This window comes from Lethenteron reissneri, chromosome 8, assembly GCF_015708825.2.
Source record: "Lethenteron reissneri isolate LAM-NWPU_2019-01 chromosome 8, ASM1570882v1, whole genome shotgun sequence".
Lineage (NCBI taxonomy): Eukaryota > Metazoa > Chordata > Hyperoartia > Petromyzontiformes > Petromyzontidae > Lethenteron > Lethenteron reissneri.
The window spans coordinates 943,780-966,491 of record NC_083786.1 but is presented as its reverse complement, the minus strand read 5'-3'; the positions used below and the strand labels follow the sequence as shown (position 1 = coordinate 966,491).

The 22,712-nt window shown below is 46.3% G+C and overlaps 1 protein-coding gene across 1 annotated transcript in view; it reads left to right on the top strand.

Annotated features, from left to right (window-relative positions):
• Positions 1-2,760: 2,760 nt before the first annotated feature.
• Positions 2,761-22,712, top strand: part of LOC133359512 (plasminogen-like) — a 63,637-nt gene continuing 43,685 nt past the window's right edge. Inside the window, exons 1-9 of the mRNA XM_061577931.1 lie at positions 2,761-2,873; positions 3,972-4,107; positions 4,224-4,330; positions 6,057-6,171; positions 9,421-9,581; positions 10,087-10,207; positions 11,207-11,325; positions 20,543-20,714; positions 21,850-22,322. Of these exons, the coding sequence (XP_061433915.1) occupies positions 2,807-2,873; positions 3,972-4,107; positions 4,224-4,330; positions 6,057-6,171; positions 9,421-9,581; positions 10,087-10,207; positions 11,207-11,325; positions 20,543-20,714; positions 21,850-22,322 (1,471 nt within the window). The 5' untranslated portion in view covers positions 2,761-2,806. The remainder of the gene's footprint in view (positions 2,874-3,971; positions 4,108-4,223; positions 4,331-6,056; positions 6,172-9,420; positions 9,582-10,086; positions 10,208-11,206; positions 11,326-20,542; positions 20,715-21,849; positions 22,323-22,712) is intronic.

Genomic DNA, 22,712 nt, shown 5'->3' with positions numbered 1-22,712 from the left:
CACGTTTTTTCACTAGGACTATGAGCGCCCCCCACGAGCTGTTGGAGAGGGAAATAATATCGGCTGCCCAGCATCTAATCAACAACCTGGCAAACCTGTTCCTTCTCCACGGGCCTAAGTCTTTCCGAATTTATCCAAATTGAGGGCGAACCGCCCATATTGATATGATGGTGGAGGAGTGTGTCCAATATCAAATTTGCTGGTGCGAAAGACATCGGAAAAATCGTATAAGAGCCAGCACAGTTGAATTCGTTGAACCTCATTCAGTGCAAGCTTCTCGGAGCACAGAGATTCCAACCATGTGGAATCCAGCTCATCAGGTATACCAATGCTTCCCGCGAACCCAGGGGCTGGCTCCGCATTATCAAAACACTGGGCCGCCGATGCGTGAGCCAGGACAGTACCCGCCAGAATCACAACCGGCACATGCCCCGCATTAAGTACTTGTAGGAACGGCGTTTGCTCGGCGGACACAATAACCATAGCCCCCGCTAGGGAAAGAGATCGCGACACGGCCTTAGAAGGGGTCAGCAGGATCCTGTCCTTTGGCCCCGGTGAAGGCAAGTCTTTGCGCAATCGCAGCGGCATGGGCATTTTAGAACCCGGAGGTACTTTAACGGTTTGGCTAGCCATCGCACGAATGACAGCGTTCTGCGATGGCTGTTGACCAGGAGAGTTCAGGAAAAGCAACCACTGTCCCGATGGTAGTTCAATACACCCCTGGTCAATGAGAATTTCCAAGGGCATCCTGCCTAGAAAATCGGTGCCCAGCAAACAAGGCATGGCCAACGTCCGTGAGACCAATATCTCTCCTTCCAAACAGATTTCCCCAATTTGCACAGAGGCCAAGATCTGACCCATAATGCCCAGACTCCCTCCGTTAGCCGCCACACAAGCGCTCTCCACGAGGGTAAGAGGATCGAACAACGAAATCAACGTGCGGAACACAGCCCCGGAGACCATCGTCACAACGGCCCCTGTGTCTATCAAGAGACGAACCTGGATCCCCTGAATTAGCCCCACAACTGTAAAGGAACCCGCCACGGCACCCACTATGTGATGAACCAGTGCATTCCACTGCTCGACGCCTGTGGCCAACACACTGACAACCCCGCACCCTGTTTCTGAGTTGCGACGGGATGAGATACCACAGGATGAGTCCGCATGTGACCTATGCTAGATGGATGATGGGACAAAAACGGCCGTGTGTTTGATGCGTCCAGACTCACCTGTATATTGCGGGAAGAGGAGATGTTTAAGCCAGATGATGGATGTAGTGGGAATCCTCCGGTCCCGCGGTGGCAGTCCATGGCGATGTGGCCCAGGCAGCCGCACCTGTAGCAGGTACGGTAAGGACGCCCAGGTGGCTGGCTCAGCCTGGGGCGCCATTCCCGTGCTGATGGGCGCAGGCCAGCGCTCCTTCCCTCCGCTCCCCGGGTGAAGAAGGCACACGCCTGCTCATACATGGCCGGTTCCGTTGCACTGGTCGCCACCGCCGGCCAGTCTTTAAGATTGAGGTGTGCTTGGATGCCGCGGACCACCTGCAGAGAAGTCAGGTCATCTTCCTCTGCCACTGCGAGGGTGAGCCCCAACTCCTGAGCCATTCCAAGCCGAGGGAATCCAAGGCGACTCTGTCCATGCGAGGGAAAGCCGAGTGCCCCAAAGCAAGGAGCGCACTGCGATATGCCAGCGGCGTCTCTTTCCCGTCCCGTCGCCGCAGCCTGAATCTTCTTTTAACATTAGATGGGGGACCAAAATTAGCAGCCATCTCGTCATAGGCGTGCACGAAGGTCGTTCTATCCGTGGAAAGAGCTTGAAACGCCTCCTGGGATGTCCATCCTACCGAGATGTAGGCGGCCTCAAATCGATGATGAAAAGCCCTCCAATCTCCTCCTGCAGCAGTGAACTGATGCACCGGTGGCAGCCGTCGGAACTTGGGAACGACTTCCACCTTGGAAGTTGGCAGATGCTGCTGCGGCATGGGCCGATCACACGAAATGGTGGACGCGTGGAGCATGGCTGCAGCCCCCGAAATGACAGGAAGGTCCAGCGCTCCCGACGCCTCGGTCATGACAGTGGCGGGAAGTGTGTCTTGGCATCCAGTGGAAATCGCTGCAGTCATCCGCTTGAAGAGATGAGCGGCAGCCGACAGCAATCTCCCCAGGTGACCGGCGATGTCCAGCCAGCTCTGCGGAGGAGGCTGGGCTGGACCCGCCATGCACTCCTGTGCCAACTGCAGCACGTCGTCGGAGCGGGTGCTCAGGCATCTGGAGCTGTTGGAGGGACGACGTTTTGCTCGGCGTCGTCATCGTCGGACGACACAGCAGACTTGGGCATGATGGTGAAGGTTTGTTGGCACTTCTAACACCAAATGTAGTGTTTTGTAAAATCACTCAGACTGATACGTCGTAACAGGTCACCTGCTTACACTTTATTCACCTATTCTTGCACCGCACCAGGTACTCATCTTGAGGATCTTGAGGATGAGTCGACCTAGGGGAGGTCCAGGACCGGTTCAGATAATCGTCACTGGTATTGGTTGCCGTGAGCGGGAATCGAACTCGGGTTAACCACTACACTGCCGCTCCTCAACTACATTGTACACACACACAGACAGTTGAACACAAATAATAACATTCCTAGTTTAACACAGTTTGGTCACCCCTTTCAAGCAATGCTCTGTACTCAGCACGGTTCTGTTAAATATTAAGAGAACGTTTATTTTAAAAAAATCAATAATCCTAGCAGACTTTGAGCAGACTCTAGATGAATCTTCATCTCGGAGCTGGGCTCTGCTACAGGCAAAATGCATTGGCAGATCCTCTCCTCCTTGCTCTGTCTCTTCACATTTGAAACTTGGAGCGCCGCGCAAGGTAATAATGTCAATAATATTATCTTTGCTGCATCGTGTTAATTTTAATACCATGTAGTATTGTATAAATGAGTCTGCTGTTTATAATGTGACACACTCCTCCTGTACTTTGACTTGTCAAATCCTGGCAAATGTGACGTGCTATAAATGTTAGCTAGATTTATGTGAGAAGGCTTTTATATATATAAAAAAGGTATTCTAAGTAAAGCAACTTGAAAGCGAGGTGTGCGAACTCGCATGTGAGAGCGACATTGAAGCTGCGTGGGCAGCTGACCATGTAGACTGCATCCTGTGGGTGACGTTCATATGGAAGGAGCCTCTGGAAAAATATATTCTCACCAAAAGAAATCCAAAGATAACCGGTACAGCCACTATATTATCACGAGTGGGAGCGGCGGTTAAGCCTACTGCACGACGAACCCGGCCACCCGAGTTCGATTCCCACTCATGACCAACACCAGTGACGATTATCTGAACCGGTCCTGGGCATCTTCCCCGAGGTCGACTCAGCCTCAAATGAGTACCTGGTGCGGTGTGTAAACATCGCCACTGGGGAGACAAAGGCGAACGGGCGTGGTGCTGGCCACCCACCCCCTCGTGTGCCGTTCCGGCCTTCATAGATGTTCGCTAAGAGCACTTGCCCCAACGATCTGTTAAGGCTACATAGGGGATCATTGTCTTTGTGGGTCATGGGGGTTGTTTGAGCTTACTTCACTCTGCTGGTCCGTGCGGGTTGGTGAAGGTGGAGAGCCCAGGAGCAGTTCGGATTTCACTTCCCACCACGGTTGATAACTTTTCCACTGCAGACCAATCCAGAACGTATTTTTCAATCAGCCTTTGGTCTATCAGACGTGTGCAGTTTACTGCAATAAAGATCAAGAAAATACTGGCAGCAGATTTCTTTACAAATAAAAACCTGTCACCAAAACACAGATGCCAATTCCTCGACTGTCCGAGTCAAACTTGTAGACAGGCAGCAACGTTACCACTGATGTTAATCAAGGAATACAACTCAAATTTCTGGGTTCATAGTGCAGCGTCATGACGTTATGTTCCACCATTACCCAGACAAAAAATGTCAAAATTCTTTTTTTTACAGATCTCACGAGCAAACTTCAAGCGTATAAATTAACTCCAGACTCGAGCCTTCAATCTATCACACAGCTGTCGTATGTCATTGAGACTTGGGAAAAGTGTGCCAAAGTGTGCAATGCCGAAACCACGTTCACTTGCAGGTCAGTATTATCGTACTTTTACATTGACATTATAAAAACATCTCATATGAATCTTCATGTACTGTGCTGTTTCTTGTTAATATGATTATAACCATTTTTTTTGTTCACGTTTGCAGGGCATTTGTATACGATGTGGAAAGTAACCACTGCGCCACCTTGCCAGTCAACAGCCTCATGAAAACAGCCATTGCCAAACCTGGCTCCTCACTCTACGAGAAAATCGGTACGTTCATGAGAAAGACTTTTCAGACAAACTCAACGTTAAAAAGGGCCTTGTTTTCATGTTGGATAAATATATATTTTTGAAGATGTTTGTCTTATAATAACGGAATCGAATATAAGTGCAGGGTGTTTGCATGGTATTTTAATCTGGAATTCACGAGCCCATTGCGCAGCCACCAAAGGCTTTATCGTTTAAACGTTTTACTCTTTGGTTATTTCGGTAAAGTCACGTAGGTATAAAATAAAATAAATCACACGTTTAAACTTTTATACAAAATTCTCTGGACGTATTTTGAGACACAGGGTAGAATTTATTCAGTGGGTTTGTGCTGAGATTCCTCCACATTTTGGTGATATGGTGGCTGTTTTTAGTGGAAAATTGTTTTTTTGTTATGCATCGGGGGGTGGAATGGCAATTCCACAGTTTGCCAGACCGCACTCCGCCGTTGTGCGCTGGCAAAATGGATGAAGTGGGAGTGGTGCGAGAGGCATGGCAGAAATAGATACATAAATAACCAATGGCGCTTCCCGCAACTGCCATGACACGTCAAACGAGTGCAGGGCCAAAATCCCAGAGAATCAAAACGTGGGAGTGTGGCCACTGATGGAAACGTGGAGTTGGGCATTTGTGGTGGCGACTCATTCCGGACTTAAAGACTGCCACCTTTTCCATATTTGTTTGCCCAGGTCTATCAAAACTTTGGAATTTTCTGTGATAAAGTTACACACAATTACCAGCACCAGATCTTGGTACAAATCAATACCTGCTACCCAAACAGAGATGCCAGTTCCCCGACTGTCCAGGCGAAATCCAGACGTGGGCTTGAACCTCCGTTCTGTGCATTTGTGATAAGCCTCCATCCACAGAGAAACAAAACCCCCATCTAGCAACGGGGTCACAATAAAACTGCAATGCGTGTGGATTGAAGCAGCGTGTAAATAATGTGAGTGCATTGCACGGTGCTGAACAGAATTACCCTGGAATATTTACTGGATGTAGAGAAGCAGTCATAGACAGAGGCAAAGGGAAGGTCTTGAGCCCATGCCTGAACAAGGGCAGGGAGTTTAAGTTAAACTATAAACTTTTTTTATTTTACTTGGTAAGGCCCACTGAAGTGATCTGGCCACAAATTATAATTATAACTCAACGAAGCAGCTTATCATGTGGAAATTTACAGCAGCCAAGTACTCGAAATGCATATTTATAAATGTGGAGGGAAAAACCAGAGGACCCAGAGAAAAATTAATCTGACCACGGGGAGAGACACGTGGGTCAGAATCGAACCTACACATTCCTGTATATCAGGCGAAGTAGTTAACATCTCGCCACCGTGGCACCCATGGGTGGTTGGTGACGCTATATCATTGATAAGTTACACAAACAACTAGTACATAATAATAATATGAATGTATATGAATGTATATGCATTTCTTAAATGCTTTAACAACTCAGAGCTCCTTACATCACATGTTTATGCCCGCTTTATAAATTTAAATTATTATCTCATTTAAAACATTTAAAGGGCACCCCCAGTGGCAGCTGTCCCTTGCGACACGAGGTAACTGCGCGGCCTGCAAGTCGGCATCGGTCTGCCAGTAGGGGGCTATGACTGTTGTTGCTGTGTGTAATCCAAATTTAATGTAGTAATGTATAACCTTATGGATATGATTACAAACTACCCGCAAGGTGCACGGGATTAACGTATCTTTGTGTTAACATTTCTCAGTTTATTTGCAAGACTGCATGGTGGGCCTTGGCATTTCCTACAGAGGAACGGTCTCCAAAACAACATCGGGACGCCAGTGCCAATTCTGGAGCACGAACAAGCCACACCGCCCCAAGTATTTCCCTTTCTCTCGATGCGAGTGGACTAACGCAAGATAAATGACGGTTGATTATGTTTTCAGCAATCACCTAAACGTATGTGTAATGTTCATGTCCAGTGGTTGAAATTTAAATGTAGGACTCCAGATATAAAACATTCACACATCAGCAGCCCGTGGTCACTGCCGTTTCTCCGCAGCGGAGACATCGCGGTGTAGCAATAGGAGTCGTTCTGTAAAGTTTCAATGCACGTATCTGGTGTTCTGAGAAGTGCCGGTGTGGCGTTAGCTGCATATCCTGGCACATCTCCACCGCCAGCTATTCCACTTAAATTCATGGAAATTGAGTATGACATTTTTCCAAAAGCCTTTATGCTGTGAATATTCCAAATATTCTGTCTCACATTTTACAGCGAAGTTGCATGAAATCGCATAACAGTTGATAGGTGGGCGGTCGTTGTTGCTGGTGATTTCATTTAATTTGCATCGCATGCATTCCAACTTAATTATATATGCGTAATGTGTCATGCCTTTCCTCATCCAAATAGAGATAGAAATGCCATTTTATGAGAATGTGCACATTATTTTCAGACAGCATCTATGTCAGTTCATCACGTAGGAAGATTTGCGACCAATATTATCCATAACAGAGGTTTTTGAGTCAGATCGCGTATTAAAAAAATGTGTCGTTAAACCTGCCACCACCTGACACAGCCAATTAGTAAGCTTTGTCAAGTAAACAAAACGTGCCAATTCGTTACTACGTGTTTCTAGATATGTGTATTTCTTCACCAGAAAGAAAATGCAGCATGTTCGTGGATGTTAAAGTGATGTCACACATTTAATGATTCCACAACTGCCCACCTAATGCACTTAACAGTTAATGCACAGCGGTAACTGACAATGCTACTTAAAGTCAAGAAGCCAATATCCAAGTGTCTGTGTTCACCATTGGAACCTCATTTGCCAGTAAAAAATATGATAATTTTTTTTTACCCTTCTCTCTGGCAACAAAACTGACACCTTTTTTTACAAGGAGTCATGTTTGCATAGACCACAATACCTGCAGTCATAATGCAAACAAAAAACATAACTCTGATCATGTATGCATTGTCCTTGAAGTTGATTGGTCCACACCCGAGACAGCTTTCCTTAGGGCCTAGTCTCACATGGGTTGGACCAGATGACGCCAAAAGGCGCACAACTCAAAGACAATGCACCATCAGAGTATGAAAGCTCGGGGTAAGCATTTACACCATTGGAACCTCTTTTGCCAGTAAAGAATATGATAATTGTTTTTTTACCCTTCTATCTGGCAACAAAACTGACACCTTGTAAAAAAGGTGCACTGTCCTTGAAGTTGATTGGTCCACACCCGAGACAGCTTTCCTTAGAGCCTTTTAGGCTCTAAAGAAAGCCTTTTAGGCTCTAAGGAAAGCTGTCTCGGGTGTGGACCAATCAACTTCAAGGACAGTGCATACATTATCAGAGTTATGTTTTTTGTTTGCATTATGACTGCAGGTATTGTGGTCTATGCAAACATGACTCCTTGTAAAAAAGGTGTCAGTTTTGTTGCCAGATAGAAGGGTAAAAAACTAATTATCATGTCTGTGTTCAAACAAGCATGGGGACATCTGCAATGCCAACCATGAGACAACTGTGAAAAATCCACGTTTCCACACAAATGTTCCATTTTTTTAAATATATATTTCCACACAACCCAGCAGACCCATTTCTTACCTATAAACATCTGGCACTTCATCAGCTTTGGTTTAATCAAGCCTGACTCCACTGGTCAGACACTGCATGTCAAAACCGGTCTATCCAGAGTTTTACTTGTGTTGAACCAATGCTGCTAAAATTCTCCACTCCCAGAATGGGGCTATGTGGCTGATGAAATGGGGAAAGAAGAACATGGAATATTTTCACGTGGAAATTCACACGTGGAATGGAAGCGTAGTGTCTGCGTATACATACTGTTACTTGCTTCCTCAACAACGACGCTAATGATAATTGTTTTTTTACCCTTCTATCTGGCAACAAAACTGACACCTTTTTTACAAGGAGTCATGTTTGCATAGACCACAATACCTGCAGTCATAATGCAAACAAAAAACATAACTGCAGGTATTGTGGTCTATGCAAACATGACTCCTTGTAAAAAAAAGTGTCAGTTTTGTTGCCAGATAGAAGGGTAAAAAAAGAATTATCATATTTGTTACTGGCAAATGAGGTTTCAATGGTGTAAACGACGCTAATGTTTGTGTTACACCTTATATTCCAGCGTTTTTAACTTAATCATTACCCTGCGCGGTTCACCCAGGTCAGCTACATTTCACTTGTTTGTGATGCTCACCCAAACACAAGGTGACTCATTGAGCCCTCGATATTTGTAGAGGGGGTTTGGAAACATTAAGCAAGGTCCTGCCAAGCACAGATGACACTCCATGTTGGTTTAACTCACTCGCGCTGCACTTTTGTGCACTGGCTTCTCAATTTTCCCAGCGGCTACATACTCGGCAGAATGTTTATGCAAGCTGCACACACACACCTCTCCATGTGTTTACGTGTGCGTCAGATCCTTCACATCACTTAGAATCAACAACACATAAAGTCATGCGTCATTTGCATGCACAAACACACTCAGCTTTTTCCAGACCGCCAACTCAAAATAACAGAATTTGTGGCCATTTTGTCCGTTAGAACCAGAAAATGTGGTCATCCCTACACTGTTGTGATATTCAACAGAAACCCCGAGCGGTTGTTTCATCCATAATAGAGGTTTTTTTTAGGTTAGATCGCATAAAAATAAATGTGTCCTTAAACCCGCCACGACTCGACACAGCCAATTAGTAAGGTTTGTCACGTAAACAAAACGTGCCAATTAATTATTAATTGGCACACCGGTTGTGTGTTGGAGAGTAAACCCACAACATTTACATTTTCAGTGTGACGTTTCGTTGGTAATTACAACCAGCCTCATCAGGAGGAGGATTTCTCCACAATTCTGGCTGTCGCCTGATAAGACACACCGACATGCTGAATTAGTAACTAATTGCAACGTTTTGTTTAGGTGAGAAACCTTATTATTTGGTTGTGTCAGGTGGTGGCTGGTTTAACGACACATTTCTATTTACAAGGTCTAACCCAAAAAACCTCTTATGGATAATATTGGTCGGGAAAGCCTACTACGACGTTTAACCGAGTTGTTTCCGCGTTTGATTGGAAGGCCAAAATCAACTTTGAGTGTTTTTTGCTCTGTGTTAGCTTCACGCCTTGGACTCACCCCGAGTTAGGGCTAGAGGATAATTTCTGCAGGAATCCGGATCACGGCGTGTCAGGGCCCTGGTGCTACACCACCGACCCAGCCCGGCGGTGGGAGGTCTGCGGTGTGCCTGCCTGCCGGGATCCGTCTCAGCCAAACACACGTAACGTGAAACTCTCCGCATCCCACCAGCGCAAACGCGCTCGTTGTTGGACGACCCATAATATGGGCGTGGGTACAACGTAGACAATATATACAACGCAAGCGGCTGCACTTCATTGGTGTACTTAGTTTTCGCGTTATTGCTTTTTACGATTTTGTGACCCAGCTCATTCTTGCAAGTGAGACTCGTTTCTTGAGTTCTCACTTGGTCAGACAAAGTCAACTTGAACTTGAGACGTCCGTGTTAGCGCTACTTGTACTGGCCCTATTGGACCGAGAGTGTATGATACGAATGGGTATCTTGTACGTTATACATTGATGCTTTTTTGAGAATGTAAAAATTAAAATATTTAGCATGCGGTAGGAATCGGTGCAAAGATATGGTTCAGACTGTTTGCTGTAAATAGTTGCCCCACTATATCATGGGATATAGCATGGTTGGCTACGTACGGTGCGAAAAAGTTCAACATACATATAAAGTTAATATTTTCTTTTCCTCGTTTCAGAAAACTGTTACCAGTGCTCCGGGGAAGATTATCAGGGAAATGTTTCTCAAACGCAATCGGGGAAAGAATGCCAGCGATGGGACTTTCAATCTCCACACACTCACAGTTTCACAGCCAACAGGTTACACACGCCTCTAGCACCCACTCTACACACCAGCTCCATTAATCTGAAACTATTAAAACTAAACAAAAAAATTATTTTACCAGGTAAGGCCCACTGAGCTGTGTAGTTCTATTTCAGAAGCGACCTGCTTATCACAAATTATCGCTCAACGAAGTGGCTTATTATCACGTGGACATTTATAGCAGCCAAATATTCTTAAATGTGTGATGTTCATTCTAAACATGGAGGGAATAACAGGAGGACCTGGAGAAAAATCCACGCAACCACGGAGAGAGACACACAAACTCCAAATTTACAGGTGTCAGAATCGGGATCAAACCCACAACCAGGCGGGGGAGTTAACATCTCACCACTACGGCGCCCTAACGGCTCTTGATCATGCAAAATGAATTCCCACTCAGTTGGGCGTTGCGGCGGTGGTCACCTCTAGCCAGAATGGCCACATTTTGTCAACTCTTTGAGGGGGTGATTCTAAACGCCAACGTGGCCACACATTCAGTTATTTTTGAGTTAATGGTCTGGACAAGGATGTGAGCGCTGTGCCTGCAACGCTGCACACCCGTGTGTGTGCTGTTAAATCTGATAATCGGTTTCCAGTCGTTGGCCAGTGGGGACCACCACTGTGGTACTTATTTAATCGATCCAAGGAGGGAAGGATGATGGGTTGAGTCAACGCCCCAACCCTGGATTCGAACTCGCAACTCTTCTGATTGTGAGATGCTTGCTCCACCGCCGACCAACTGGCGCACACGGTTGTGATGCGTGCCAGTCATAGCTCCATCAATCCTACAAAGCATATCCAAGTGACACGGATGTGTTGTCAACTGAACCTTGCATGTGTCAGTTCGCTCTAGCGGAGGCCTCTCCATCAGCAGGGCCCCACACCACACCACCATTACCTTGTACCAAAAACACACACATTAATGTACATTAAAAAAAATGCATCCCACGAATACCAGATGCACAAAGCAGACATAATTCACGGCTTCTCTCCAGATTCCCGGGCAACGACATGAGGCACAATTTCTGCCGGAACCCGGACGGGCAGCCGAGGCCCTGGTGTCTCACCACAGACCCACTGCTGCGCTGGGAGCTCTGCGCGGTTCCCAAATGCCGTGAGTCCATGCCGCTCGCCCTCCCCGCCACCGCTCATCCTCAAATCCCCCGTGTAGCCTGTAACGGGCTGTTGGGGAAAGGGATGTCAGCGGGTAGTACCTATGAAGGCCGGCACGGCACGCAAGGGGGTGAGTGGCCAACACCACGCCCGGCCACCTTTGTCTTTCTCGTGGCGATGTTTTTACACCAGGTACTCGTTTGTGGTTGAGTCGACCTAGCAGAGGCCCAAGACCGGTTCAAATATTCACCATTTTAATTGGTTGTGAGCGGGAATCCAACTCTGGTCGATGGGTTCGAAACGCATGGCGCTAACCACTACGCCGCCGCTCCACAGCTCTGACTATGCAGTGCTGTAAAGGTCCGACTGCGCGTGTGACTTCGTTACCGGCTGCTGCTCAAGTCGTCGTCTGTCCACCCGGTCTCTGTAGACCACACAGGGGTCGAAGGGCGAATGAGGAGTGGGGGTGTAACCGGAAGGTGAACGTCACCTGTGAGTGTTATATCTGTAATTCTCACAGATTGCGGCTCTGTACACGTTGTGACTCACTGCCAAATAAATACTTTAAGAGGACAGACGTGTTGGCAGTCACTGCATTGCGCGGCGTTATTGGATGTGCATTCAGCCCATTGATTGTGTATAGCCCAAGGGTAAGAGGGAGGGGCTAGAGATGGTATTTGCATGTAAATGTAAGATCGGAGGACGCCCTGAGGCTGTGGAGGTGGCCATTGCATTGTGAGAGATTAGCATGTCAATGTAAGAGAACCACCGCCATGGTGGATGTGCTAGTGAGACATTCAGCCTGTTGATTGTGTGTAGCCCAAGGGTAAGAGGGAGGGCCTAGAGATGGTATTTGCATGTAAATGTAAGATCGGAGGGCGCACTGAGGCTGTGCAGGTGGCCATTGTATTGTGAGAGATTAGCATGTCAATGTAAGAGAACCACCGCAACGGTGGATTTGCTCGTGAGACATCCAGCCTGTCAATGCAAAGACATCCAACCTGGCAAGGCAACTCAGAGAGTCAGAAATAACATCTAACATCGGCAGGTAGGATGGAACCATCATAGTCAGTTATGACTTAAACTGGCTAATAACGTCCTTCCAATGATTGCTCAGTTTGTACCAATCTTCTCGGTTGAAATTGTGTCTGTGTTTATATATCTGGATGGCTTCATGAACGAATCTTCGTTGATAGCCAGTAGGTTTGCAGAGTACCTTCGTCTTGGAAAAAACAATGTCCTGTGTGCCTACATCGTTAAAACAATGATCAGCCACGGCCGAGGTATTGGTCCTACCGTGTTTCAGATCTGCCTTATGTTCACGAACACGGTCCGAGACATGTCGCTTAGTTTCCCCAATGTAACTACTGCCGCAGACACAGCTTAGTTTGAAGACGCCGGGGTATTGCACGTCAGGGATGACATCTTTCACAGATGGGATCAGATCACAAATGTTATGTACTGTGTTAAATCGAACCTGGATCTTGTGTTTGTTAATGATTTTGGAAATATTTTTGGTAACCCCTGCTATGTATGGCAAGGTGATGGTTTTGATTGGGTCCTCAGATGGTTCTTTCCCAATGGTTGGGGTGATAGTTTTATGGATTGTGAAGTCCGAATATCCATTCGTCTTGAGAGCTTGGTGTACATGCTCCAGTTCACTGGCTAGGTGGTGATGGTCGGAAATATAACGAGCTCTATGGTGTAGAGTTTTGATCAGGAAATTCTTCTGGGCTGGATGGTGGTGGGAGTCAGGTTTTAGGTAGGCATTCGTATGAGTGGCTTTCCTGTAGACAGAGTGTCCCATTGAGTCATCTGGTCTCTTTTCGATTAAAACATCGAAGAATGGTAACTTGCCATCCTTTTCCACCTGGGTGTATAGAATTGACGTGGTTGAAGAATTGGCCCAGTGCGGGTAGGCCATGTGGCCAGATGAAGAATGTGTCATCTACGTATCTCTTCCACAAGGAAGGACGTAGGCTGGATGCCTAAATGGAATCTCTCTCAAATTTCTCCATGAAAATATTGGCTACAACTGGAGATAAGGGAGAACCCATTGGGGTACCTTCAACTTATTTGTCGAATGTTCCATTCCAGGTGAAGTAAGTGTTGGTGAGGCAGTGTCTAACCAGGGCACGTACATCATCATTCAGTCCTTGTTGGACCAAATCTTCAATGATTGCAATGGTGTCAGGCACAGGAACTTTGGAAAACAAAGATACCACATCAAAACTGACAAGCAAGTCACCTGAATATAGTGAGATGTCCTTAATTAAAGATACCAAGTGAGCTGAGTTAAGTACTGCTGAGGTGGTCTTGCCAGTGAATGGATGTAAGGTCTCAGACAGAAATCAGGCCAGTTTGTAGGTGGGTGAGTCAATGGTGGAGATGATAGGACGGAGTGGTGTACCTTCTTTATGGATTTTTTGTAAGCCATACAATCTTGGTGGTCTAGCAGCAGAGGGTTTTAGAGAGAGCCGCTATGTCGAATCAGTGATGATCTTGTTGGTTTTCATAACCAGGCTGTTGGTAGGATCTCTATTGATTTCAGTATAGCTACCATCATTAAGTAGGTCCTGAATTTTGTTATTGTATGTGGTTTTGTCCATGATGACAGTGGCATTGCCCTTGTTGGCTGAGAGGATGACTATGTCATCTTTCTTTTTAAGTTGAGAAAGCTCAAAGCGCTCATCCTTGCTGAAGTTGATAATAGGTGTCTTTTTGAGGATTGCGATTTCTAATCTTGCCACGTCTGCAGGAATGTGTCCCAAACCCTTAAGGGCTACATCGACCTGGGCAATGATATCGTCAACTGCGATGTGTTTAGGGGTGACTGCAAAATTCAACCCTTTAGCTAGAACCGATTTTAGGCTGTCGGAAATTGAGTTGTTACTCAGATTGATCACAATCTTGTCACCATCTACCTTTTTAAAGTGTGGATCTGGCTTCTTCTTGGACAGGACGTTGCATTTAGCTGACATTGAGGCGGCTGAAGAGGCTGTCATGTTATATACATGGTCCCAATCAGATGTAGACATTTTTTCTGTCAATGTTAAGTGTGATTGTAAGAGAGTCTTGTCTAAATTATCTAGTTCAAATCGGAGCAATCTTATTCTCTCTGAAATCAGGGCTAGGCCGGCCCTGAATAAGATCCGTTTAGCATTAGGAGAAGTGACGGCAGCAGATGTCAGTGTAAAGGCAATCGGTATTACCTTAGTGTCGCGGCATGTGGTTTTGTCCCTACCAGCGCTGAGCCAATTCTTCAATCACATCAATTCCATACACCCAGCCATCAAAGTCACCATGAAAGTGGAAAAGGATGGCAAGTTACCATTCTTGGATGTTTTAATCGAAAAGAAACCAGATGGCTCAATGGGACACTCTGTCTACAGGAAAGCCACGCATACGGATGCCTACCTAAAACCTGACTCCCACCACCATCCAGCCCAGAAGAATTTCCTCATCAAAACTCTACACCATAGAGCTCGTTGTATTTCCGACCATCACTGCCTAAACCAGTGAACTGGAGCACGTACACCAAGCCCTCAAGATGAATGTGTAGTGAGCCCAAAGACGAGGGAGAGCCGGTACTTGAGGTAACACTTTTATATAACAAATAAACTCAATACAAGGTCCGGGCTATCGTGCCTCCTAACACTGGGACCACGAACTCTCAGCCCTCTGGCTAGGGACCCTAGGGGAGGCTATCTTGACCCGAACCAGCCAAGATCCTCGGGTCCTGGCCACTGGCCCACTCAGTCCCGACTCTTAGAAGGACAGCGGGTCTGGGGGTCCAAAGCCAGATCCACACATTAAAAAGTTAGACATGACAAGATTGTGATCAATCAGAGTAACAGCCCAATTTCCAACAGCCTAAATTCGGTTCTAGCTAAAGGGTTGAATTTCGCAGTCACCCCTAAACACATCCCAGTTGATGATATCATTGCCCAGGTCGACGTAGTCCTTAAGGGTTTGTGACACATTCCTGCAGACGTGGCAAGATCTGAAATCGCTGCAATCCTCAAAAACGCTAAGACACCTATTAGCAACATCAGCAAGGATGAGCGCTTTGAGCTTTCTCAACTAAAAAAGAGAGATGACATAGTCATCCTCTCAGCCGACAAGGGAAATGCCACTGTCATCATGGACAAAACCACATACAATAACAAAATTCAGGACCTACTTAATGATGGCAGCTATACCAAAATCAATAGAAATCCTACCGACAGCCTGGTTACAAAAACCAACAAGATCATAACTGATTCGGCATCTTTAATCAAACCAAACAAGTGGCTCTCTCTAAAACCCTCTGCTGCTAGACCACCCAGATTTTATGGCTTACCAAAAATCCATAAAGAAGGTACACCACTCCGTCCTATCGTCTCCACCATTGACTCACCCACCTTCAAACTGGCCTGATTTCTGTCTGAGACCTTACATCCATTCACTGGCAAGACCACCTCAGTGGTACTTAACTCGGCTCACTTGGTATCTCTAATTAAGGACATCTCACTATCTTCAGGTGACTTGTCAATTTCGATGTGGTATCTTTGTTTACCAAAGTTCCTGTGCCTGACACCATTACAATAATTGAAGATTTGGTCCAACAAGGACTGAATGCTGCTGTACCTGCCCTGGTTAGACACTGCCTCACCAAGACTTACTTCACCTGGAATGGAACATTCTACAAACAAGTTGAAGGTACCCCAATGGGTTCTCCCTTATCTCCAGTTGTAGCCAATATTTTCAAGGATAAATTTGAGACAGATGCCATCTAGGTATCCATCCTACGTCCTTCCTTGTGGAAGAGATACATAGATGACACGTTTGTCATCTGGCCACATGGCCTACCAGCGCTGGACCAATTCTTCAACCACATCAACTCTGTCTACAGGAAAGCCACTTATACAGATGCCTACATAAAACCTGACTCCCACCACCATCTAGCCCAGAAGAATTCCCTCATGAAAACTCTACACCATAGAGCTCGTTGTATATCCGGCCATCACCACCTAGCCAGTGAATTGGAGCACGTACACCAAGCCCTCAAGATGAATGGATATTCGGACTACACAATCCGTAAAGCTATCACCTCACCCGTTGGGAAAGAACCATCTGAGGGCCCAATCAAAACCATCACCTTGCCATACATTGCAAGGGTTCATCTTCTTGGTTCTTTCGGTAAAGTCACGTAGAAGGGAAGCAATAAGATAATAAAAATAAAACATAATAAAACAAAATAATTCTCACGACGTTTCGGCTACAACGCAAGCAGCCGTCTTCAGGTGAAGAATGAGACACTGCCAAGCTAGGAGCTTATATATAAGCTGGGTAAGAGGTGGAAGAGGAGCACCTTAACAAAATAATGTGCATATCAAGAGGAATTTAGCATAGTCATGGGAAATGCGTAGGAGGTGGGCGGGGGGGTTTCAAAGTCATATTATGCCCATGCATTATGCAGGATCAGCAGCACCAAGGGAGGGTGCAGGGAGTAGCATTAACAAAGGAAAGGAATGTTAATAGTATGTAGCTGCAGTTACTAAACAACCACGTAGCAAACTAAAGTATAAACTACATAAAAAACTAAAGTATAAACTGCATAGCATCATCAGTATATTTACTATACTCTACAATAAGCTGAGTTACTAACAGCAAGTAATACATTACAATTCTACGTCGTAAAAATTATATAATATGCTTCCATCTAAACTTTATTCTTTTACATTACACGAGCATACACCGTACAATATACTGCCATAGATAAACCCAACATTAAATTATATACTGTATTGCTATAAACCTTATACATTTTAATATAACACTATGTATTATTCTACCCATCCTAATGTGTATCACACTGCTATATGTTTACTATACAATTACGATACTATATGTTACTTTGTACATTATATTAAGCATATAAATGTTATACTATTTGTTATTATACACTGTACCATTGATCGTCGTGTCAATCGGTGAGTCGTGGGGGGATGACTTGCAGCGGAGCAAAGAATCCATTCCCTGCAGAGAATACAATGCCAGTGAGTGGAACGCGGTCTGAAAGTCACCGTAAACGTGAACACAATCAGTTAAGATCCGAAATGGTTTATTACGTCCTTCCAATAATTGCTAAGCCAGAATCCATCTTCTCGGTTGAAATTGTCTCTGTGTTTGTATATGTGGATCGCCTCATGAACGAATCTCTCATGATAGCCAGATGGCTTGTAGAGAACCTCTGTCTTGGAGAAGTCAATGTCATGTGAGCCCACTGAGTTGTAACAGTGATCTGCCACGGCTGAGGTATTTGTCCTACCGTGTTTCAGGTCTGCTTTATGTTCACGGATGCGGTCCGAGACATGTCGTTTGGTTTCCCCAATGTAACTGCTACCACAGAGGCAACTTAGTTTGTAGACGCCAGGGTACTGTATGTCTGGAACCACATCTTTTACAGACGGGACCAGATCACGGATTTTATGTACTGTGTTGAATCGGACCTGGATCTTGTGTTTAATCAGGATTTTGGAGATCTTTTTTGTGACCCCAGCAATGTAGGGTAAGGTGATGGTTTTGAAAGGCTCCTCAACAGGATCCTTCTTGATGGTTGGAGTGATGGCTTTGCGGATTGTGTAGTCGGAGTAACCATTAGCCTTAAGAGCTTGGCGTACGTGTTTGAGTTCACTGGCAATGTGTTCCTGGTCGGAGATGCATTGGGCTCTATGGTATAGAGTCTTGATGAGGGAATTCTTCTGGGATGGATGGTGGTGGGAATCCAGTTTTAGGTAAGCATCCGTATGGGTGGCTTTCCTGTAGACAGAGTGGCTCATTGAGCCATCAGGTCTCCTTTTATTTAGGACATCCAAAAAGGGTAGCTTGCCATCTTTTTCGACTTCCATGGTGAATCTGATGGCTGGGTGTATGGAATTGATGTGGTCGAGAAATTGGTCTAGAGCAGGCCGGCCATGTGGCCAGATGACAAAAGTGTCATCTACGTACCTCTTCCATAAGGTCGGGCGTAGAGTGGCAGTCTGGATGGCGTCAGTCTCAAATTTCTCCATGAAGATGTTGGCTACAACCGGAGATAGGGGGGAGCCCATTGGGGTGCCCTCAGTTTGCTTGTAGAAAGTTCCATTCCAGGTGAAGTATGTATTGGTTAAGCAGTGTCTCACCAGGGGGGTACCCCAGCATTCAGTCCTTGATGAACCAAGTCTTCAATGATTGCGATGGTGTCAGGTACAGGAACCTTGGTGAATAAGGAAACCACATCAAAACTGACAAGCAGGTCGTCTGGGGACAGGGCAATCCCCTTGATTGTCGATACCAGGTCAGTAGAGTTTAGTACCGCAGAGGTGGTTTTTCCAGTGAAAGGCCGTAGGATTTCAGACAAAAAACGAGCCAATTTATAGGTGGGGGAGTTGATAGTAGAGACAATGGGATGAAGAGGTATATCTTCTTTATGTATCTTTGGCAAGCCGTATAATCTTGGTGGCCTGGCTGCAGAAGGTTTCAACGAGAACTGTTTGGTCTGATCAATTAATGCGGTTGAATCAGAAATGATTTGCTGGTTTTTGAGACAAGGCTGTTGGTGGGGTCTCTTTTTATTTTTGTATAGCTGCCATCGTTGAGTAGTTCTTGGATTTTGTTGTTGTATTCTGTTTTGTCCATGATGACAGTGGAAAAATCGAAATTGCAAGGGTTACCAAAAAGATTTCCAAAATCATGAACAAACACAAGATCCAGGTTCTATTTAACACAGTACATAAAATTCATGATCTGATCCTATCTGTGAAGGATGTCATCCCTGACATGCAATATCCGGGTATCTACAAACTAAGCTGTGTCTGCGGCAGTAGTTACATTGGGGAAATTAAGCGACATGGCTCGAACCGTGTTCGTGAACATAAGGCAGATCTGAAACACGGTAGAACCAATACCTTAGCCATGACTGATCATTGTTTTAATGTTGTGGGCACACATGAAATTGATTTTTTCCAGACGAAGGTACTCTGCAAACCTACTGGCTAACAACACAGATTAGTTCATGAAGCTATCCAGATATATAAACACAGACACAATTTCAACCGAGAAGATGGGTACAAACTGAGCAATCATTGGAAGGACGTTATTAACCGAGCACATCCAACGTTGCGGTGGTTCTCTTACATTGACATGCTAATCTCTCACAATACAATGGCCACCTCCACAGCCTCAGGGCGCCCTCCGATCTTACATTTACATGCAAATACCATCTCTAGCCCCGCCCACTTACCCTTGGGCTACACACAATACAATGACCACCTCCACAGCTTTGGTGGCGCCCGACAGGCTAATCTCTCACAATACAAAGGCCACTTGCCTCAGCCTCTGTGGTTGGACCATCTCTAGCTCCACCCACCTACCTTGATGCACCCATCTCATGCCTATTTAAGACCTTGTCTCAGCAGTTTTCTCTCTCTCTCGCCTGAAGACGATTGCTTGTGTTGCGATCGATACGTCGTGATATTTTTATTATTATTTTTCTATCTGCGTGGCTTTACCAAAAGACCCATAGAATATATGGTGACCTGTATAGGCATGCAATTAAACAGTGTAGTATTACTTAATAATACGCTTCCACACAGCACTAAGCCTGTAGCTATCAGAACGGTTACAATTATTTTATTTATTAGTTGTTTAACTTACTGGGCAACTTCAACAACAGAATCAGCTCATGGATTTATACTGGAGGAATCCAATGAGCTATGAAGCTCTTTTTCACCAATAACAAGGAGTGATATCCAATATATTGGTACGACCGGCCAGATGGCTCAGTGCGAAGCAAGCGGCTCACAATCGGAAAGTTGTGAGTTTCACATCCTGGTTGTCGGTTGACCTGGCCCATCATCTCTTAATTAAATATAAATGAGTACTACTTTGTAGGGAAGTCAACCAATTACATACGGCTGGGTGGCTCAGCTTTGGAGCGAGCAGTTCACAATCGGAAGGTTGTGAAGGTGGCGGGTGGTAACTCAGCCCATCATCCCTCAGAGGTCGTTAAAATATGTACCACTTTGTAGGGAAATCAACCACGGTTGTCCTATGCACAGACTCACGCCCCTCGCCATAGGAATGTAGAATTTCCACCACTGGCTCTGCAGGGCTGTAAACGAGACATTGAGCGCAAACGCCTCTGAGCTCATTTAAGCAGCAGGAGATCACGCCGACTTTTGCCGTTTTTCCAGAGCATGTGCCTGCGATGCTGCCGGCCGTGAATTCCTCGCAGCGGTGCGTGGAGGACAGTGGGGCGAGCTACCGAGGCACCCAGTCCACCACTCGCTCGGGCAAGCAGTGCCAAGCCTGGAGCTCCCAGTACCCTCACAAGCATGGAGTAATGCCGGAGAGTTACCCTTGCAGGTGAGTCACCCGCTGTGCCACCAGCGAGGCACCGTGCCGCAGTGTGCGCAGCCCGAATTGCCCACTGCATCTTTACCTCCTCCTCACGACCATCGACAATGATGCACATAATTACGGAATTTTCGGGCGGTGATGCGGGCCTGTTTGGTAGAATATTTGCCGCTTGTCGCAGAGAGGTTCAGCGGTTCAAGTTCGGCAGGCTGCCCTGGTTAATACTGCGAGCATATTCACCATAACACCCGAAGGCGCCGTCCGCTTAACAGTGATTTCATTTGAAATAAGTAGGTCCATCGTGTACCGGCATCAAGTTTGTTTTTAAATTTCTCGCAAATTACTCAATTGGGATCACACATAGCGACTCAGCCCATCATCCCTCAGGGGTCGATAAAATTGAGTACCACTTTATAGGGAAGTCGACAGTGGTTGTCCTGTACACTGGTTCCTACGGGGCCATAACGAGGAGATGAGCACCGCCTCAATGTTCATTTGAGCAGAAAATAACTTTAGACTTTTTTGATGATGTATTTGTATCATTCATGTGATTGATATATATTTTTTTCGTGACATCTAAAGTTGACGTCAATTGTTGGGCAGCAGGGTGGTGGCAGCGCAGTGGTAATACTTCGTGCCTCACAGCAAGACGGACCTGAGGTCGATTCCTGTGTGGAGTTTCTATATAACGCGTCGCAGGCTTTCGCGACCAATATTATCCATAATAGAGGGAGGTTTTTGGGTCTGATCACGTAAATATGAATATGTTGTTAAACCCGCCACCAACCGACACAGCCAGTAATTGTAAATGTTGTCAGTTTACTGTCCTATACACCGGTGTGCTAGACTAGTAACTAATTGCCACGTTTTGTTTACGTGGCAAACCTTAATAATTGGTTGTGTTGGGTGATGACAGGTTTAACGGCACATTTATATTTTCTGCCGTCGTTCCCCACAGACTTCCTCTGCGTTTTATTGGTTTCCTCCCATAGCTAAAAAACACACCCAATGTAACTGAGATTGACCAAACATACCAATGCAGTGGGACCCTACGTGGCTTTCCTGCGTAAATAGGTAAAATAATTAATTGTCGGAGGTGTAGAGTCTTATAAATAAACGATCTGATGGCGAATTCCCCATGCAGGGGCTTGGAGGAAAATTTCTGTCGGAACCCGGACGGAGCGGCCTCGCCGTGGTGCTACACGATGGACCCCAGCTCACGCCTCGAGTTCTGCGACATCCCAAAGTGCCGCGACTCCCACCGAACCCTGACAGAGGCCGGGCGGGGACCCCTGCCCCCCCTGCTCCCACAGCCGCCTCTTGCCCCCCTGCCCCCTCGGCCCTCCCTGCCCCCACGGCCGCCTCTCGCCCCCCTGCCCCCACGGCCGCCTCTCGCCCCCCTGCCCCCTCAGCCCTCCCTGCCCCCACGGCCGCCTCTCGCCCCCCTGCCCCCTCGGCCCTCCCTGCCCCCAGAGCCGCCTCTCGCCCCCCTGCCCCCATGGCCGCCTCTCGGCCCCCTGCCCCCACAGCCTTCCCTGCCCCCAGGGCTGCCTCTCGCCCCCCTACCCCCCCTGGCTCCACTGCCGGCGCTGCCTCACCTCGACGTCCCACAGAGTGGTGGGTCCCTCGCTCGAAGCGCGTCCTCGTCCCTTTACGCTTTCGTACAATAGTCACCCTACATCTGATTAATGTTTCTCCGATGTAATTGAGCAATCCGTTCGAGCTGACTTACGCAACAGGAGAGTTGTAGTTTAGCGTTGACTTGTCTGCGCGATATTGTTGAAGTAGTGCAGCTGTATTGCTCCAATTACCCCATCGCTTAATTCGATTTTTTATGCTTTTGGCCTTTTGGGAACGTCACGCATCCTGGTCTCTTGAATTATCACCTGATTAAGCAAATATCCTTAATTGAAAACGCTTAAGGCAGTTTCAAGCTAATCGTGTTGCAACTTCTACAACTCACTGGCAAGTGAGCTGAACGAATCATAATCGGTGCGATAAACAATA